Source organism: Cupressus sempervirens, chromosome 11 (assembly GCF_028749045.1).
Source record: "Cupressus sempervirens isolate cs-2001-9-10 chromosome 11, ASM2874904v1, whole genome shotgun sequence".
NCBI lineage: Eukaryota > Viridiplantae > Streptophyta > Pinopsida > Cupressales > Cupressaceae > Cupressus > Cupressus sempervirens.
Genome location: NC_143128.1, coordinates 84,310,218 through 84,330,470, shown reverse-complemented (window position 1 = coordinate 84,330,470; position 20,253 = coordinate 84,310,218). Strand labels below are relative to the sequence as shown.

Sequence of the window (20,253 nt, the reverse complement as noted above, 5' to 3'; positions counted from 1 at the left end):
GGGTGAATTAGCACAAATAGGTAATTTAAAACTTAAGCTACCGAGCTGCTAAATTGAAATATTAACCTCCAAGCAATAAAGCATATACCTGATGCAAGTAAATAAATAAAAACAATTTCAAACCATGACACACTCATCACACATAACATAGTGATTTTGGTATCGCAAAAACCTTTGTTAGAGGGTGAAAATCATGGTGGGAATGAGACCTGCAAGCTCACTATTGCAGTAAATGAGTTGCCATGTTCGGAGCATTCAATTACCCTTTCTAAGGGTTCACCCTATTAGGAGTGATTTGTACCTTTTAGAAGTACAAAAGATCTGTTAAGATCTACCTTGTTAGAGGATTTCGAATACTCTTTTAAGAGCTTCCCTTTTTAAGAGATTTACAACTAGAACCTTTTAGGGTTCACCCAATTCAGAGATTTGCATGTTGTCACTGCTAAAAGACATTTAAATCACTGATTTGGATGTGGCACTCCTTGCCTGTCAGAACCAATTAGCTTTCTAGTCTCCTGCAACTGTTCTCTGCTCTCGACTGCATTGTATCTTGATCATTTCATACACTTCACTGATCTACTTTGTTCACTCCTATATTTTCCTTATTACAAACCTCCTTTCAGAACTGTTTGGTTAGGCACAACTTTTGCCTCTTAATCCTGACCATTCGTTCAAACCTTAAGCTTCTCACTCAAACAACTTAAGCATTTCACATATCTCGATGTCTCAATATGTTTTACCTTGACCGCGTCGGCCTTCATTGAGATCTTTAGTGTTCATCGTTTAAGATAGCCAAAATATATTACCTTTCCCAATGCACCACTTTAATATTGCATTATACTGATCTAACAATCCAACTGATATCAACTCAATATCTCATAACCTTCACTCTTTATTATCACATTATTCAATAGGATCGTGCATGCTATACCTTTCAATGATCTTGAATCTTCTAACTATCGTCGAGTTTTCTTCCTTCGCTTGATATATGAATAATTCAAACTCATTACACCAGTCAACCAATCAGGTTTTGGTCTCAACCATGCAATGGGATAATCATGTGTATACTGTACACATGATCATATCTCTTGATTTATCTTCTACCTCAACCACTGTGAAGGTGCTTTGTATATTGTTCGACTGCTTTGTTGCAGTCACCAATCATATCCTGTCTTCGTTATACCCTCACTGATCATGTTCCTTTCTTCACCAATCATGTTCAGACTTAGTTGTCATCTAGATAATTGTCATAGTTGCCATTGATGACAATCATACATCTTCATTATGGTTTAAACCAATCATCCACCATAATGCCAACAACACCATCATAGGATTCCCTTTGTCTTCGTGCGTTATCAAGCTTACTGTAACTTTCCGTGACCTCAAGCAAGTGTTGTCTTGCTTGGACAGAAAGCATCTTGGCCTTCATAGGTCTATGTGACCATCCATCACACATTGCATGAGTCTTTTCACATCTTCCAAGGAAGAAATAATGGTCTAATATATGATTCCCTTCGTCTTCTTGTGTTATCAAGCTTATTTGTAACTTGCTGTGACCTCAAGCAAGTGTTGTCTTACTTGAGCAGAATCTATCTTGGCCTTCTTAGGTCTATGTGACCATCCATCACAAATTTCTTGAGTCTTTTCACACCTTCCAAGGTCTGATATACAAAATCAGAACACTTGTGGCTTGAATCACAATATATATATCTCATGTGTAACACTCTGGAGTTAAGTACCAATAGGGGAAGACTCAACAACATCATTGCCTTCATGTGAAATGGATGCTACTCCATGATTAGAACTGCTGTTGCAAAAACCATAATAGGTGTTGTACTTTGGTGTCCTACTCTCAACATCTATAATGGGTTGACCCATGATTGTACTCTCTTTAAATTGTGAACTATTTGATGGCACAATGGTGCGTTATGCGTCTCCTCTTAATTCAAAGTTATTTCTTCTTTAGGAGTCTCACACGATGGCTGATTTTTGCATTCATTGAGTCACCTGTAGGCTGCAACTTACAAACAACTGATTCCTCTTCCTTTCCTTGTTCTAGCACAATTAACTCTTTAGTTTTCCAAATGCATTCTTTACTATCTTTTGATATTTCTTTCTTTCTTTTGCTATTGACACAGATTTGAAAACATCAAGTAATCTACATCCTCATCCAGTATGTTGGTTCCCAAAACCAGAGATTGCAAAACCCTAAGAATGTGCCCTATTCTATGATTAGGTCAAGCGATTTTTTTGGTGAACAACAAGAATATTTCCAATGAAAGAGTTTCGTACTCTTTAGGCTTTTTAAGATCTAGGCAGGTGTACCTTCTAATTTGAGCAGATTTATGATTATATTTTGGTTCTTAATCTTAGATTCACTTAGTGTGGCACAAATACCTGAAGTAAAAATCTAAAGCTTTATTTCTCCGACTTTTATCTACACGCCTACTTCTAGAACTTAAATTGAAATCTAACTTTAATAAATCATCTTTAATGATTTAGTATCAGTGCCTTCTCCTAGGGTTACAAAGTCATGAATATTCAACTTTCTAATTAAAACTCTAATTACTTGGCATAAATATTTTCTATACCTTGTATAAACATGCACAAGAGTAGTACTTCTTAGTTCTTCTTAATAATCCATTCTCTTTGTTATAATTGCTGTGAATTAATAAAGTTGATTTTAATTCTGGTTTACAGAAGCCAAGTAATCAAATCACGCAGAGCACAGAAAGTTGCTTTGATAAATAAGAAATATCCTTGATATCCTAACTTATACAAGTTAGAAAAAGATGAATTGTAGACAACAACAGAGCATTTAATCAATCACCATGTACAATATCTGAGCACAATTTTTTTGAATCTTTATTTAACTTTAAACCACTGAGAAAAAGTACAAAGTTTGGTATTCAAGTCTTCCATTGCATCTGTTTGTATTTTTTATATCAATCCGTCTATGTGTGTTGCCTACTTATGATAACTCCAGACCATCATTGGATGCCAAGAAAAAATGAAACTGAGCTCTCCAAGAATGGGAACAGTAGATGATTTCTAGCTCACCTGTACTCTTACCAAAATCCTTGAAAATTGGCCAATACCTACAGCACAATAAATTGGGGACATTAAAAAGATTGGAAATGAATTAATTCTGTGAACAAAGGGGTTCAGTAAGTTGGTGTACAATGTGATTTTAAAACTTGTTGGGGTTGTCATTAAAATTTGGAACAAAATGAGGGATTTGTTGTTCAAAATATGGTTGATTAAAATCTCAAGAATGCTGCAGGCTAGCTTTTTCTATCATCCTGAATGCTAGCTTTGCGTGATCAAATTTGTGGTTGTGATATACAACCATCTTCTGGCTTATCTCTTTGTAGAGTGTTACATGTATGGTCTCCTTGGACAATGAAGAAGTGGTATTCCATTCTGCTTTATCAGTATGCAAATTAACATCCCCACAAATATGTGCATTCAAATATTCCTTGGATGCCACTGGTCACCATCACCTAAAGTTTGGGATCCATTTCGAGTGCACAAATTATAAGTAGGGGCAGACCACTACATTTTGGTAAAAGAGGTCTCAATTTTATAACCATAATTATGCACTTTGCTTGTAAACAAAATTGAATTAACTTAGACAACTGTTATTGACCTTGGTGGGAGCAGGTTTACATATAGTTGTCTATCTATCTAAGAAGCCTTTAAGGCTATAAATGAATCCTTAGTCCTGTTTGAGAAATTCAACAAATATTATTCAATAAAGAGTTGTTGAATGATTGAAAGCATAAGCATTGAAACCATCATAGACTGAACTTGTCATAAACACGCAAACCATCATGGTCTACAATTATATTTTGTAGAGCCAAAGATTTGATGAATGAAATTCCTTTTGTTTTTTTGTTTTCCATGTAGTTGGCAAATAACATTCATCTTGCAATAGTTAAACAAGCTTAATAGTTCTTTTCTGTTTCCTTTACAGTGTTATCCAGCAGCGTAGGTGGGCAATTAGATTTGCTTATCCTTGATACACTATACAAGGTACATTGTTCTCTTTATAAGTTGAAACTCTGTTGTTATATATCCAGGCAATTCTTAACTGCAACTGTTTTATGTTCTACTGTGTTTTGGATGAGAAGAACTTCAACAACTAGTAGTTATTTTTGAAGTAAATGCTAGTTTGGATCTATCTTCTATTACAATACTGAAGGTTCCTTGGTGAACCATCTGCCCTAAAAAAGGTGACACAGATATCAAACAGGAAGTCGCTTTCAAAACAACAAAAAAGGAAAAGGTAGAAAGTTCAGAGACAGAAGACTTAGAGGAACAATTAGCAAGTCTAGTAGAAAGGCTCAAAAAGTTTAATAATAAGAAGTCACCTAAGAAATGCTTTAGTTGTGATAAAAATGGTCATTTTGCTTCTAGGTGTTCTAATTCTAATAGTGGTGAAGAAAATGTTTTTAAAAGAAAATTATCTAATCATAAGTCAAAGAAATTTGCTAAGCAGAAAAGTTTTATTATTAAGAATGAGAGTTATGACAGTTGTGATTCGATGATTATGAAACATTGTTTATGACTTTAGGACCTTGTTTAACAGATTATAGCGATGGTGAGTCAAGCAACAATGCAAAATATGAAGTTGACCTTGAGGCAGAATTAGTATGTGCTTTAAAAGAAACCTGCAAGAAAGTTATTTTAGGTAATGAACTTTCAAAAGATATTGTGTAATCTCCCCATTTTTAACAGGTTCTTGCACTTGGCTTGGTTAGTTCACCATCGTGACCCTCGTGATGCTGATAGTGGGATTTGAGGGTCTCAGTTGTGGGGTTATAGGCATTTTAGTAGCCTATGGTGTGTTTTGGCTCCATTTGAGGGACTTACTATTTATAGTAAGTCAAACTATTGGTTCCAATTGGCTTAGTTGAGTTAGAGGAGTTGTGTGATGCTTTTAGTTTTTATTTCAAGCTTTCAGTTTGGACTCCAAGAATCTTGGAGGGAGCGTCTATTTATAGTATGTCACCCCATGAGGTTCATTCATTGTCTTTCATTATCAGGATCACTTTGGTGTTGTCTTTCATCATCAGTTTCATTTTGATTTTGATGCTGCTTCAGTGGTTTTTACACAAAATGGTTGAATTATTATTATTATTCATCTAAATATGCTGAGGTTGCTCTATTTGTTGGTGTTGTTGGTTGGTCACCTTAGTATCATAGCTGATTGGAACCGGGACAAAAAGTTTTAAATCATGGGAACAAGAAACAGTGGCCTTGCACATCAAAATATTAAGTTATGGTGGAAAAGGTCATTTTTGGAGCCAAAAGCAATTAATAAATTATATTAATAACACTTTATTATATTTTAATGTTGTGTAAATGGAGTTATTTTGGGAAACTGGTGCCATTTGGAGATTATAAATTTGAGGACATTTGATGAGAAAAGCATCCGATCATTTGATTATCTTATTTTGCTTTGCCGTCTTTGTGACGTTTCTTGAAGTTCTGATTTTATGTGCCCTTGCTGAAGTATAAGGGTTTGAGACTAAGTTTGTGCATTAATCCACCGCTGAGGTAAAGTGGTATTGATTTATCTTACAATCTAAATTGAAGAGACTTCTCATACTGTTTCTACTGTGGCTAAGAAGCGACTGACTTGCTGATGAATTTAGTTTTAATTCATTTTCAATTATCTTTATTGCTGGGCGAGGGTTTAGTCTACAAATTGGAGTTTGGTAATTCTGGATATCCCAATTTGTTTGATTTGCATTAGAATTAGTGTATTGGATTTATAGCTCGAATGCCAAGGGTTCTTGTATTTGGCGTGATTTCTATATCAGTTTTGGGCAGCATTGGTAAGGGTAGACTATGAACGCCAGATTGAAATTGGATCATGCGGCTTTCAATTTGACTTTGCAATTACATTCTACGGCAAAGACCAAGTTCTTAATTTGTATAATTCAGTTTGTATTACATAGTTTGAAAGTGTAATAGGCTGGCTTCAAATTTTGATTTATAGCAATCAGCCAACAACTAAATTACCTTTTTATTATATTGTCGTATGGTTTGTCAATGAATGAATTCAAAGACTAGTGTGATTCATTTCAGAATTGTTTATTAGCGTTTGGTATTTATTTATGAAAAACTATAAGGCCAAAATTAAATGAATTTGTGATCACTTTGTTGTACATCTTGATATTGCGTTTGAAAATTTAAGACATCATATATTCAGTGGGAATTGGGTTGTTTGCCAAGTGTTTAAAAAAATTGTCAAACCATTGAAATGTGAAAGAAATTGATGCTTGACTTAGCTATAACCAAACAGGGTTACTACATATTGAAGCCAAAGTAAGAGTTATTACAAATTTGAAAATTGAACTTGAAGAATCTAAGAGAAAACTAGACATTGTAAATTCTAAACTCACTCTTAAAACCAAAAGTTGCTTCATGTTAGAAGGTGAAATTGTTGGTTTAAGAAATGAAATTAAGAAACTCAACTTTATACCTGATAAGCAAGTAAATTTTCTGATTTTTTTTGAAATGCTTAGTGTTATGTTGGCTCAACAACATGATTGTAGTATCAAAATGTAATGTCCCCTCTTTAGCAATTGTCAGCTATGTTGACGCTAGCCTAGTTTTTCTTTGGTCTCGGGGGCCAGCGAAGGGTTTAGAAAGATCTCAGAGTGATTTGGCTTAGTCATTCCTAGTTTAATATATTATTAAAGTAGCATTTAAATTAAATGTTAAAATATGAAAGTGTTGCTTTAATATTATTTATATTGGGTTGTGTGGGTGATGCCCAAGGGAGACATAAGATGTAATTTGTTTTATTTTATTTTAATCCCACATTGTTTTGAAAAGTTGGCCAACCCTACAAAGTGGGAATAAAAGGAGAGCTTGAGGGCATTGTTCAGGCATGGGATTGGATGAGAAGAAGAATTGAAGTACTTGCAATTTGCAGGTTGTGTTGGGCATCTGCGGACGTCCTCGTTTGTATCACTCTAGCCATCAATCCTTGGGATTGATCTTTAGAGTATTGTTTCAGTTGTGTACTGTAGCAACGACACCACTGTAGCAATCGTGTACTATAGTAGTTGCGTGAGCTCAAGACCTCTTCTACCCACCTTCCCACCCAAAGATCTAGTTCAACCAGTAAATGAACCACAAATTATCGAGTTATAGGATCAGTTTAGGAGGGATTGGGAGGCTAGTGGACCAGAGTTTCAGGCAGATATTTCCCTAAGAGATTATATGGACTTGAGGACAAGACACATGCCTAGAGTAGGAGGGAGGAATCAAAACATTGATCTGAGAAAGAAAGTTGGAAAACTTGGAAAACTTTCTTTACCTTATTACGATGCTTCAGGGAAGATGACTATATGAGCTTGGGTGCAGAATGTCAATACATACTTGCAACTGAATTCTATGCCTAAGCAGGAGGCTATCAAGTATGCGGCTATTCATTTGGATGGCCCAGTGCATGAGTGGTGGCACCATGGCATGGTAACCTTGGGGCATAATCAAATCACATCTTACAAGGAATTCACTAAGAGGCTCCTAGAGAGATTCGATACCAAAGATCCCGAGTTACAGTTTAAGGAATTAGCACAGCTCAAGCAATGGGGATTAGTTGAGACATATATCAATGAATTTCAGAGGTTAGTTGTGTTGGTCACAGATATTTTAGAGAGGAGATTAGTAGTGTTGTTTATGGAGGGACTCTCAAATCCCTTGAGGGGTTGGGTCAAGGAGCATGATCCAGCTACATTACAGGAGGCAACTAAGAAGGCTCATGAATTAGCACCTTCTTTTAGGAGCAGATTTCAGCCTAGGAATTCACATACGAAGAAGGATAAGGAGGACAAAAAACCTTTTCACAAGGATGCTTGGCCAAAAGGGATAATAAGTTGGATAATGACACCCTGAATGAGTTGAGGAGGAAGAAGTTGTGTTTTCATTGGAGAGAGCCTTGGGACTTATCTCATAAGTGCCCTCTCAAGGATAAGGCAAATCAAATGGAGTATTTCTCAGCAGAGGAGTCACAATCAGAGAGGGAGATTCAACACTCCAATTTAGATGAGGGTAGCACTATATAGGAGAGCAATATTCCTAAGGATGAGAGGTTGTTGGCACGTTTAACGGGGGCTCAAAAGGCAATCACATTTAAGGTCAAGGGTACTATCCAGGGGCAAAAAGTGATCTCACTCATTGACATTGGGGCTACACATAATTTCATAGATGCACAATTGGTAGCCAAGAGAGGTTTACAGACTGAGGAACATGTTGGGTTTAGAGTCATGGTGGCTAACGGTGACAAATTATTATGCACTCGAAAGATGTCTAATCTTTACATCAGATTTGGAGATGGCTATGAGTTCTATGTAGTAGACATGGGAGATTATGATGTCATCGTCAACATGACATAGATAGCCTCGCTAGTTGAGTTCATACTAAGCCTAGCAAAATTGGAGATGAGATTACAGCATGAGGGCAGAACTCTTGTACTTAGAGGACTTTTAGATGGGGGCTGCAGAGTAATCTCCTTGAGGAGAATGTAGAGACTTTTTCGGCATGATGACAGAGAGTGGGCGGCAGAATGTTTCACTATGCCAGCTTCATAAGAGCCACAGGTGAAGAATCATCCACCAAATATCCAAGAAATACTTGACATGCACGCTAAAGTATTTGGCGAGATTCCACGTGGGGTTCCTCCTGACAAGGGGTTAGAGCATGTTATTGAGCTCGAGAGGAGGGAGCCAAACTAGTTATGATTACTCCCTATTGTCATCCTAAGAAACACAAGAATGAGATAGAGAAGGCAATTAAGGAGTTGTTGGCGATGGGGCACATTAGTCTTAGCAAAAGCCCTTTTGCTTCAACAATAGTTTTGGTAAAGAAGGATGGGACGATGAGCATGTGCATTGATTATAGGGCACTTAATAAGAAAACAATTAAAAACAGGTATCCCATTCCTCGGATTAATGAGCTGATTGATGAGTTGCATAGGGTACGCTTCTTCACCAAAATGGATTTATGATTTGGATATCATTAGATCCGGATGAGAGCAAAGGACATTGAGAAGACAACCTTCTGATGTCACTATGGCCACTTTGAGTTTATGGTTATGCCATTTGGCTAAGCAATGTACCCGCTACATTTCAGAGTTGTATGAATTAGATATTCAAGAGGCAGTTGAGGAAATTCGTCTTGATCTTCTTTGAGGACATCTTGGTCTTTAGTAACACCTGGGAGGAGCACTTACAACATTTGGAGGAGTTGTTATCTATTCTGGAGAGAGAGTTGTATGCCAAGGAATCTAAATGCGAGTTTGGCATGACCGAGCTCCTTTACCTTGGGCATATCATTAGTGCAGATGGTGTTCGGGTTGACCTTGAAAAAATTAGAGCTATTGTAGATTGGCCTACTCCCACAAACCTCACACAACTTAAGGGGTTCTTTGGTTTATGTGGTTTTTATAGGAGGTTTGTTGGGGATTTTCACAGATTGCCACACCCTTGGTGAATCTCACCAAGAAGGGGGCCTTCACTTAGACAGAGGCAACGTAGAGATGTTATGACTATTTCAAACAAGTGATGCCATCTTGTCTAGTTCTAGCTCTACCTTATTTCACGAAACCATTTGAGCTTCAGTGTGATGCTTCAAGAGATGGGATAGGGGCAGTATTCGTGCAGGAGAGACACCCCTTTGCATTCAAGAGTAGGAAGCTCCGAGGAGTAGAGAGGAGCTACTCTATCTACGATAGGGAAATGTTGACCATAATGCATGCGTTGGCCAAATTCCGATCTTATTTGGTAGGTGGGCATTTTGTGATCAAGACTGATCACAATAGTATTAAATACTTGATGGGCCAGCGTGATCTTAATGACCGGCAGCAGAATTGGGTTACCAAATTGCAAGCTTATGACTTTGACATAGAGTTTGTCAAAGGTAAGAAAAATGTGGTGGCTGATGCTTTATCTCGGAGACCTCACTTATGTGCTCTGGCAGAAATTTTAGGAGATTGGAGAGATCGGATTGCAACAGAGTATGTAGGAGATGACTGGGCTTCTGGGATAGTTGTGGGCATCATTCAGGATGACAAGTATGCGATGTTGGATGGGTTGATCAAATTTCAGGATAGGATCTATTTGATTCCTACATCACAATTTAGAGAGGAGATCTTGAGGGCATTTCATAATGTGCCTACAGTTGGACATCCTAGGATCTTTAAAACTTATGGGCAGATCCGTGAGAGATTCACCTAGAACGGACTCAAGGATGACGTGCTGAGACATGTGAGAGAGTGTGTGGTGTGTTAGTAGAATAAGGGAGAGAACACTTTTCCCGTAGGGTTGCTTCAGCCTTTGCCCATTCCTAATAGGAAATGAGAAAGTATTTCAATGGACTTCATCACTGAGTTACCACAAGTGCAGGGGAGAGATTGCATCTATGTGGTGATAGACTGCTTGACAAAGTTCGCTCACTTCTTTGCCATTCCTTCCACTTACACGACAACACAGGTGGCAGATCTTTTCTTCAGAGAGATATTCAGGTTACATGGGCTGCCTAGATTCATAGTCAGTGACCGAGATAGTAAATTTATGAGTGTTTTTTGGCAGGAATTGTTTAGGTTGTGTGGTACAGATCTTACACCAAGCACTAGTTATCATCCACAGATAGATGGGCAGACAGAGATTGTGAATGAATTTGTGGAGGGATACTTGAGGAACTATGCGAGTGCACAACAGAGAGCTTGGGTCAGATGGTTGCATATGGGAGAGTACTGTTATAATACCACTTGCCATATGTCCATTAGGATAACTCCTTTCATGGCACTGTATGGTTATGAAGCACCTAGCTTCATCAATTTAGTTTTGGGGGATAATAGGGTGCCCAAAGCCAAAGACATTGCAGGATAGTCAAGATATCCTGAGAGTGCTCAGGGAGAACATACAACAGGCTCAAAATTAACAGAGGTTGTATGCTGATCAACACAGGGTAGAGCGTAGTTTTGAGGTAGGGGATGTGGTTTACTTGAGACTACAACCATAAAGGCAGTCATCGCTCAAGAATAGCGGAGCCGAGAAGTTGAAGTCTAGGTTTTATGGTCCCTACAGATTGATTTGCAAAGTGGGCGAGGTTGCCTATGAGATTGAGCTTTCGAAGGGCGGTCGAGTGCATAATGTGTTTCATGTGTCAAAGCTTAAGAAATCCTTTGGTCAATGAATTGTACCTTTTGCAGATTTTCCACCGATGGATGAGGAGGGTAAGCTTGTGCTGGTCCTTGAAGCTATTCTGGATACCAGGGAGAGGACTCTTAGGAACAAGGTAGTTAAGAAATACTTGGTAAAATGGAAAGACCTGCCAGATGAGGATGCTACATAGGAAAGTGAGTAGGTGTTATAGTAGAGGACTCTTAGGAACAAGGTAGTTAAGGAATACTTGGTAAAATGGAAAGACTTGCCAGATGAGGATGCTACATAGGAAGGTGAGCAGGTGTTACAATAGATGGGACTAAGATTGCTTGAGGATGAGGAATTTCAAGGGGGGCAAACTGTAATGTCCCCTCTTTAGCAAGTGTCAACTATGTTGATGCTAGCCTAGTTTTGCTTTGCTCCCGAGGGCTAGCGAAGAGTTCAGAGGGATCTCAAAGTGATTTGGCTTAGTCATTCCTAGTTTGATATATTATTGAAGTAGCATTTAAATTAAATGTTAAAATATGTAAGTGTTGCTTTAATATTATTTATATTGGGTTGTGTGGGTGACGCCCAAGGGAGACATAAGATGCCATTTATTTTATTTTAATCCCACATTGCTTGTGAAAAGTGGGCCAACCCTACAAAGTGGGAATAAAAGGAGAGCTTGAGGGCATTGTTCGGGCATGGGATTGGATGAGAAGAATATTTGAAGTACTTGCAGTTTGCAGGTTGTGTTGGGCATCTAGGGATGTCCTCATTTGTATCACTCTAGAGTCCTAGACATCAATCCTTGGGATTGATTTTTGGAGTCTATGCTTTTAGTTGTGTACTATAGTAGAGCCGTCACTGTAGCAATCGTGTATTGTAGCAGCCCCATCAATATAGCAGTTGTGTTACTGTAGCAGCCACGTCACTGTAGCAGCCACATACTATTTGCAGTAGATCAATGCAATGGCCAAACCATCAACTATTTGATGTAAACAATGTTTATTTTGGTCTATTGCTGGAGTATTCAGTGAGTCAGTATTGCACTTGTTTATTCATTTGGAAATCAATATAAATATAGTGTGCTAGTTATTTCTGTGATGTATGTTTATGCTTTCATTCCTATATTCATGTTACATGCCAAACAAAACACAATACAGACAAACCATTTCATAGCCATAAGGGTTGTAGCACATGACGGGGGTATCCATTACACAAAATTGGGGTAGGTTTTGAGAAAGTTGAAAATTCAAATAATGCAGTAATAAAATGGATTATGAAGTCAATAGATAGTTTTCTAAAAGAACATACTCATTTTATGGATATTGTAACTTTTGTAATTGTTTTGGTCATAAAGCAGTAAATTTCAGGGTTATGTCAAGGTGGAAGATCAATTTTATAAGTCCAAATTCTTTTGGTGTCTTAAACAATTTAAACTTGGTTTGCTTCAAATGTCATAATTTAGGACATGTCAGAATTGTTGGTTAAAAAATATTGATTTAAGAAATAGGCCGACTAATCAGAAAGAAGTAAAAGTCTGGTGGAAAAAAGGATACAAAACACTTGTTACAACATTGCATACTACAAAAGAGAACTTATGGATTGTTGAGAGTGGATGCTCAAAGGACTGGAGACAAAACAAGTTTACTACATTCGCAGATTTGAATGGTGATCTAGTGAAGTTTGGTGATAAATTTGCAGTGCCAATATGGGGTAAAGGCTTTTTGAACCTAAATGTTATGTTGGAGGTAAATAATGTTTGGTTTGTTGATGGATTAACATAAATTTGTTGATTTTTAGCTAATTGTGTATATTCGGTTAACTTTAGTGATCAAGGCTTTGAAATTAGAAAGTCAAAATAAGGTGAAATAATAGCAGAGGATAAACTTACTGATAACAATGTGTATGATTTAATAGAAGTGAAGAGCAAAAATTGTTTATTGAGTCAAAGTTATAAGAGTTGTTTTGGCACCGAAGATTGGTTCAACTTTGACAAGCTAGTAAAAATCACCTCTCTAAACTCAATTAGACACATGCCTAAAATTTTTAAGCCGAAAAACATAATTGGCAAGAAATGTCAATGAGGAAAATAGACAAGCATAAGTTTTAAACTTAAAGAATATTCAAGTTTGTAGCCTCTTGAATTAGTTCATATTGATCTATGCATACCAACCAGAACTAAAGGATAAAAAAATGAAAGGTATTTTATGTTATTTGTTGATGTAACAACCCCTCTAATTATAAAATATATTATTAAATCATATTTAAATAACTAATGGATTATGAATCATAATTCATTTAGACTTATAATAGATTGAATATATGATATTAGAGCATAAAATTCAATTTCACATATATCAAATTAATTAAAAAAGATACACCTAAACAATTAATCAATAAATCAATGTTATGCATTGAGATAAATTGAACAATAGCAAACGATGTGTCATATCTCCATTTTAAGATAGAATTTAAATCATAATTAGATAATACAATGTTATTAAATATATAATAGAGTTATATTAAAACTAATACTAAAATATAAAACAAGGAAACAATAATTATTTAATCTATATTATTAATAAAATAATATTTAGTATAATATTTTAAATAATTAAAATAAATAATAAAATTTTAATGAGTAAAGAAAGAAATAAAATTAAATACAAGAGACAATATTGTAGAAAGTATGTTAACTTTCTAAATAGAATTTAATAATAAATAAAATATACACAAATAAGTAAATAAATAAATAATATACCATAGAATAATATAAATTAGCTAAATCTAATGAAAAGTCGAGATGTTTAACAAATAGACATGACTCCTTAAAATTAAGATATAAAAAGGAGGAGAGTTTATTTTAGAGAGAGGAAAAAAGAAAGAGGAGAAAAGAAGAGTTCAAAAAGGAAAAATGGAAGAGGAAAGTAATATTATGAAGAAAATAATGAAATGACTTTTTGAAAAGGTATGAATGATATTGAAAGGATGTGAACCTTTGAAAGGGTCATAATTATGAATAGTTGTGACTCTTCAAAAATATTGTGATTATAAAGTATTGGGATTTTTTCAAAGGATTTTAGTTATGAAGTATTGTGACTTTTCGAAAGGGTTATAACTATGAAGTGTTGTGACTTTTCAAAGGATTTGTATTATGAAAGGTTGTGACTCTTGGAAAAAAAGAAATGAAAAAGTATATTTTTTCCTATCCTTATAATTAGAAAATGAAGAGTTTTGGAAAGTAAATAGAGTTTAGATAATCTAGAAAGAATAATTCATTGAAGGGCCGACTAAAGATAGAGCCACATAGACCAAGAAAAGAAGAAGGTAAGAAAGGAATGTTTATAGATTATATTTATTTAATTAAGTTTATGAATTTATTTATATTTATGAATATAAGTTAATTAATTATTTAGTACATATATTTCTTACAAAATGATTAAGAACCCATAGTGCCAATATAAGAACATTGCTCGCCTATATAAATGGCTTCATGTCAGTATAGAGTCAAGAGTCATTTTTATATAAATGGCTAAGATGGGGATTGATGGAATCTTATAGTGGTAGTGCAAGAAGTGAGATCCTCGTATAAATGGCTATCGTGCCAATGCGAGAGATGAGTAACCTTGTATAAATGGTTAGATGAGAATGAGATAATGGCCAGATTTATGACAAGAATAATATATCTATAATTGTTAGTATTTAAACCTAACATTTATTTTGAAGGTATTAGTATTTCAAATCAATCCTAATAGTGGGGATATTATAGGATGGAAGAAATAATAAACATATATTATTTCCTTAAAACCTTAATTATTTGGCAATATGGAATCCATACTCTGGACACCCGTACACGTCATGTCCCTTGGTAATAAGGAGTATATATAACATGTGACACAACATTAAATAGGGGGATATAACGGGAGGAGAAAAATGCAAAGATGGCATCAAGATCAAGATAAATAGAAGTTCAAGCATGGGGTCTCCAAAGGATTGAACACTAACAAGGAGCCATGTACGTGAACCTGCCACATCGGCACATCAACTCAGGTGAACACAAGTATCGAGGGGATATAGAAGGATAGGAGAACCGTTGAATCTTAAGGAAGCTATTAAGAGGTATGAGCATAGCCACCATTGCAAGCAAGGATGTAGAGAAGAGAAGCAGTGTCATGGGATCCTTCGGAGCATTATACACTGCTTACAATCGAGTGGACACGTCATAATGTAAAAGGATTACACGGTATGCGGTGGAAAGGACATGATTTACATAAGGTCATCTAGGGTGTACTAAGACAGAAAAGAACCTAGGTTTGTGGATAGATAGGTTTGAGGCCATTACTAAAAGGGATATAAGTTTTAGCCATAATTAGTGTCTACAAGGTAAATAGAAGAGTTAAAAAGGAAGATTACCATTGTTGGTGTTTGTAACATTGGAAAACTGGTTGACTTTGATTGGTTTGTAACACTCCTCCCTGCTCTACATCAGCAAGGGTGGCATTGCGAGACATCATGAGGTGCTCCAAGTATCCTCTACCCTAGGCCTGACAAAAGGACCTTATCCTTTGTGACCTCATGTGGTCCTTAATTGATGGTCTTGAACCATCAACATGAGGTGGTGGAGGGGTTTACACTGTTCCTCTCCATCATGTCAACCCCTCCTTTTATTATTGAAGATCCCTTTCTTATTCAACTCAATAATTGATTCATGTGGGTATAATAGTTGGGAGCTACAATAGGGTGCCCTTGACCCTCAACCCTAGGTCCCAGCGGGCCTCATATGGTTCTAAACCGATGGTCCTCAACCATAATTATGAGGTGGCCTCATGTGGTCCTTACCTAATGGTCGTTAACCATTATAATGATGTGACATGCCTAGTGGCAATCTCACATGCCCCCTCCTTGTGCTCCTTCCTAGATACACATGTGCACGTGCGTGTTAGTTTATAGTAATGAATACCAAACAATTTTTTAACCCAAAACAAATTTGTCGCTTTGCCACTTATTTTTCTTTCGTTGATCTCGGAACACCAAGGCAAGATCAAAATAATAGTGAGGTCATCTTTCAACCCCTACTAGCATTCTTGTCATTAAAAAAATGGCTATGTTAATGCAATCTGATATGGACAGGGGTGAGTGTTCTAAGTGACTTTGGCCAATAGAAAAACCAAGAGTTCTCTAAGCTGGATGCCACATAGCTTGTGTTAGATTCAAACATGGCAGGCAGTGTAACAATTAACCCATTAAAAATTAAGTGCCTACTCTTAATTGTATGTATTTGTAGTATATTTGAATATTTTTGGGTAGTTATTTCAATGACTTCAGAGAAACATATTGCTTGAGCTATTTTGGTTTGAAGGCAGTGTTTATCAATACATTTTCGCACACTGCATTATAAAATTTATCTTCATTGATGACATTATTCTGTAATTTGTCTTAATTTTAAATAATATAAATCAGTACCATTTATTTGTTATGACACAGAATTGTGTTTGATAGGTTAAGTAGGATTTGCATTTAATTAATGTGTTCTCCATCTTTGCAGTTGATTTTTTCTAAGTAGTGGGAAAAAGGAAATGTTATAAACATTACTTTTCTAAAATGAACGTTGTGTTAACTGTTAAGTGATAATTCATAACTCTGCTGAGAAGTACAAATGTTTGATACATGATTCTTGTTTGATGCAGAAAGAACCGAATAATTTTCATTTTTGGCTTCCTCAAGTAAGTACACAAACTTAATTTTATTGTGCATATCAGCAATGGAAGTAAATGATACACTTTCATATAATTACAAGACCATGAAAATTATTTTTTTGAACATTCATTATTGATTACTCCTCCAAATTCAGTAAGGGACTGAAACCAATAAATTGGGACCGTCCGTTAAAACTTTATCTAACCTTTTTACTTCTCCCTCCTTCATTGTTCTCATCATTGTGTTTCGATTTTCTGTACACTGTCTGATTTTTGACGGTTTTAATAGGAAATCCAGGCATCCAAAGTTGGCTATAAATTTGGAGATGTTCCTATTCCCATATCAATACTTGCGAAAATGGCTTCTGAAGTAATTTAATCATCAAAAGATCTATGCAAAAGCACATATTGTTATTTATGGAACAGAAAATTAACTTGAATTGAAATGTATCATACACATTAAATTTAAAATCTATGTGAGAACATTTTCTTAGGCACTTAGCAAAATGTAGTTGAGGTCCATTTTTATTATTATAAATAAATTAATAATTAATAAACCTCAAGTCCCTTATCAAGATCAATGTTGGTGACAATGTTCGCACATAGATTATGTATAAGAAACTAAGCCCTGAAGATTCTTATTTCTAGCTTATTTTCAAGCCAGACTCAAGTGTTCAATTCAAAAATAATCTGCTTAGCTGACCACTAAGCCTGGGATTCTGAGGCTACCACTTAAGCCATTTGAGTCCATGTTGAGATACATACCACACGGCAATGCTTTACACATTAAATTTTGTTCCACTGTGAATATGAATTGTCAAGAATGTATTTCACTAACCTTCTTGTTGGTTCCTTATCGTACTCAGAGCCTTGAAGCAGTGAAGAGAATTCAACCAAAACGTGCCCTGTTTGTGGGAATGAGTCATGAGTTTGAACACTACAGAGACAATGAGGAGTTGGCAGAGTGGTCTAATAGGTAAGTATTGATGAAGACAATTTCAGAAGAGGGCAAAATTTAATAGGTAGTTTTGCTTATGTTGTTTTAACATTTTTTATTCTGCAAATAGTTTGAGTTTTACTTGCCATCAAATGCAGAGAAGGAATAGATGTTCAATTGGCTTATGATGGTTTGAGGATCCCCATTAATCTCTAATATGCAATGTTTGACATCGAAGCTTCACTTTTCTTTTACTTTCTACAATTGTATAAATAAATCACCACTTATTTGCTCTTAAGTTGATACATGAAGCTAAAGGATCAGATTGCACATACAGATGCTGCACATTTGAATGATTAAAATGCACTGAAACACATATCAAACAGTTTATCAGAAGTGGCCACATTCGATAAGGATATATGTATTTTATGTTACATACTTTTATTGTGTACAATTTGCTTCTTGATATTAAACTGTGATCTTGGTGATTTTCTTTATAATGTTTTAAAATTTTCACTTTGCAGTCATATATAATGGCTATGTTGATCAATTTATCTCCGAGTAAAAATTCTATTTCTTTTGTTCTTCGTATCCTTCTAAGAAATGTCAAAAACGAAAGCTCAATCATCCAAACTAGTTGCCTCCTAAAATTGGTGATCAAGAAGAAAAATATTTATTTATATGTCTAGATTGGAAGTAAATATAATTCTTAATTGCTCTTTTTAATTCTTATGGTAGTGATGCATAACTAACAAAATTAGGAGTTTCAAACTCTTAACCTATTAAAATGTGATTTTCCCTTCCTAATTTGCCCTTAAATTTCCCCTAGATTTGCAATTGCAATGAACTAGGGTCCATGTTATTACCAAGTGAAATATCTCTTCAAATAGTGTTATCCTTAGTATGAATCTTGCAATCATAACATAAGAAATATATACATGATATTCTTATAATATCTACAACATCATTTCAAACAAATTAGAGAACAAGCATGATAGCTCTGCCTTCACTCATTGAGCCAAGGTCCCTACCTAGTGGGGTGCTTGTACCTCTTTTCCCTATGCACAGTTCTCCAAAGATTTAATAGCCATCATTATAGAGTCAAGAGGTTATCATAATGGAGGTTCATTGATTGTCATATGTAAGCCCAAGAGAAAAGCTTTGGATCTCTTGGTTGTGCCGTCAAGTAACATCGACATCCACTTGAGGTCCATATCAAGATGACAATCCATATGTTTCCTCTTGTACTTACACCTCCTATACATGATGGGTGTTTACAAACAAACTTGTGGCGTGCACATTTAAAAAAAGATTGCCAAATAATGTAAAGACAATTTTAATATCACAAGACTAATTGATAGATTACTAGATGCAGGATAACAATTTTGAATACCTAAGGCTTTGTTTCTTTCTTGTGCCCAAACTAGATATTATCTTATTGTTTAATTGTTGTATCTGCTTGTGATTTGATGATTGCAATTGGTATGATATTCCTAATTTGTGAGTTTGCTTCTTGTTGCATCTTATTCTTCCATGATGATTTTGTGTGATATATTATTCAATCATTCACAGGATGATTATATTTGCTAATACAATGAATTGGTGAATGTATTAACTATTAAATGTTTTGCTCATTCCTTATACTCTAATTTGCCCTTTAATGTGTACCATTTGTCGATTGAGTATTGAGTATTTATCCCTTCGTTCATATCACAATGTATCTCTTTGAATGCTTGGAATGAGTCCTTATTTATATTGTATTGGTGGAAGGGTTACCACCTTTCATAATTAGCAACCTTCAAAAGAGACAACCCTTAAAAAAATTATGCCCTTTGAAACAACCACAACCCTTCATAATTGCAACCCCTTTCAAAGCGGCAAAACCCTTCATGATTACAACTCTTTCTAAGAATCATGATCCTTTATTTACATATTTGTGGACCTTTTATTAAATTTAATTTACTTGTGATTATGCTATATTTTAATAGTATTGTATAGTTCTTTATTTAATTTACTCATAATTTTATTTAGAATTGGGACATAGAAGAAAAATGAGGAGCTAAGAGAGTTGATAGTCTTTGACTCATGTGAAACCATTTTGTTGTAAACCATTTTAATTGTGGGATTCTCAATTGGAAACAACAATGAGGCTATATGTAGGCATGTGCAAATATAGCTTTCTTCACACATCTCATATTCATATTGAAGTAGCTTTACATTCTTATTCTCAACTTAATTATGGTTAGTTAAGAAAGGCACATGTAAGTATTGCCCACATGCCTACACAAAATGATTAAACAATATAGTAGCCAAAGGAAGTGTTTAGAACCTAGACAAATAACTCTTAAAAGTAAATTCAAATTGGAGAAATGATTCATTTGTTGAATTTTATACTTAATTGATGCAAGGAGGGGTTTGAAGAGCTAGGGCCAAAGACACACCTAACTAT

At 35.4% G+C, this 20,253-nt stretch overlaps 1 protein-coding gene across 1 annotated transcript in view; it reads left to right on the top strand.

Annotated features, from left to right (window-relative positions):
* The window catches only part of LOC149528338 (putative hydrolase C777.06c), a 124,911-nt gene extending 106,607 nt beyond the window's left edge, over nt 1-18,304 (top strand). Inside the window, exons 6-9 of the mRNA XM_089811700.1 lie at nt 3,977-4,035; nt 16,859-16,894; nt 17,734-17,843; nt 17,963-18,304. Coding sequence (XP_089667826.1) covers nt 3,977-4,035; nt 16,859-16,894; nt 17,734-17,843; nt 17,963-18,020 — 263 coding nt within the window. The 3' untranslated portion in view covers nt 18,021-18,304. The remainder of the gene's footprint in view (nt 1-3,976; nt 4,036-16,858; nt 16,895-17,733; nt 17,844-17,962) is intronic.
* Nucleotides 18,305-20,253: the final 1,949 nt, after the last annotated feature.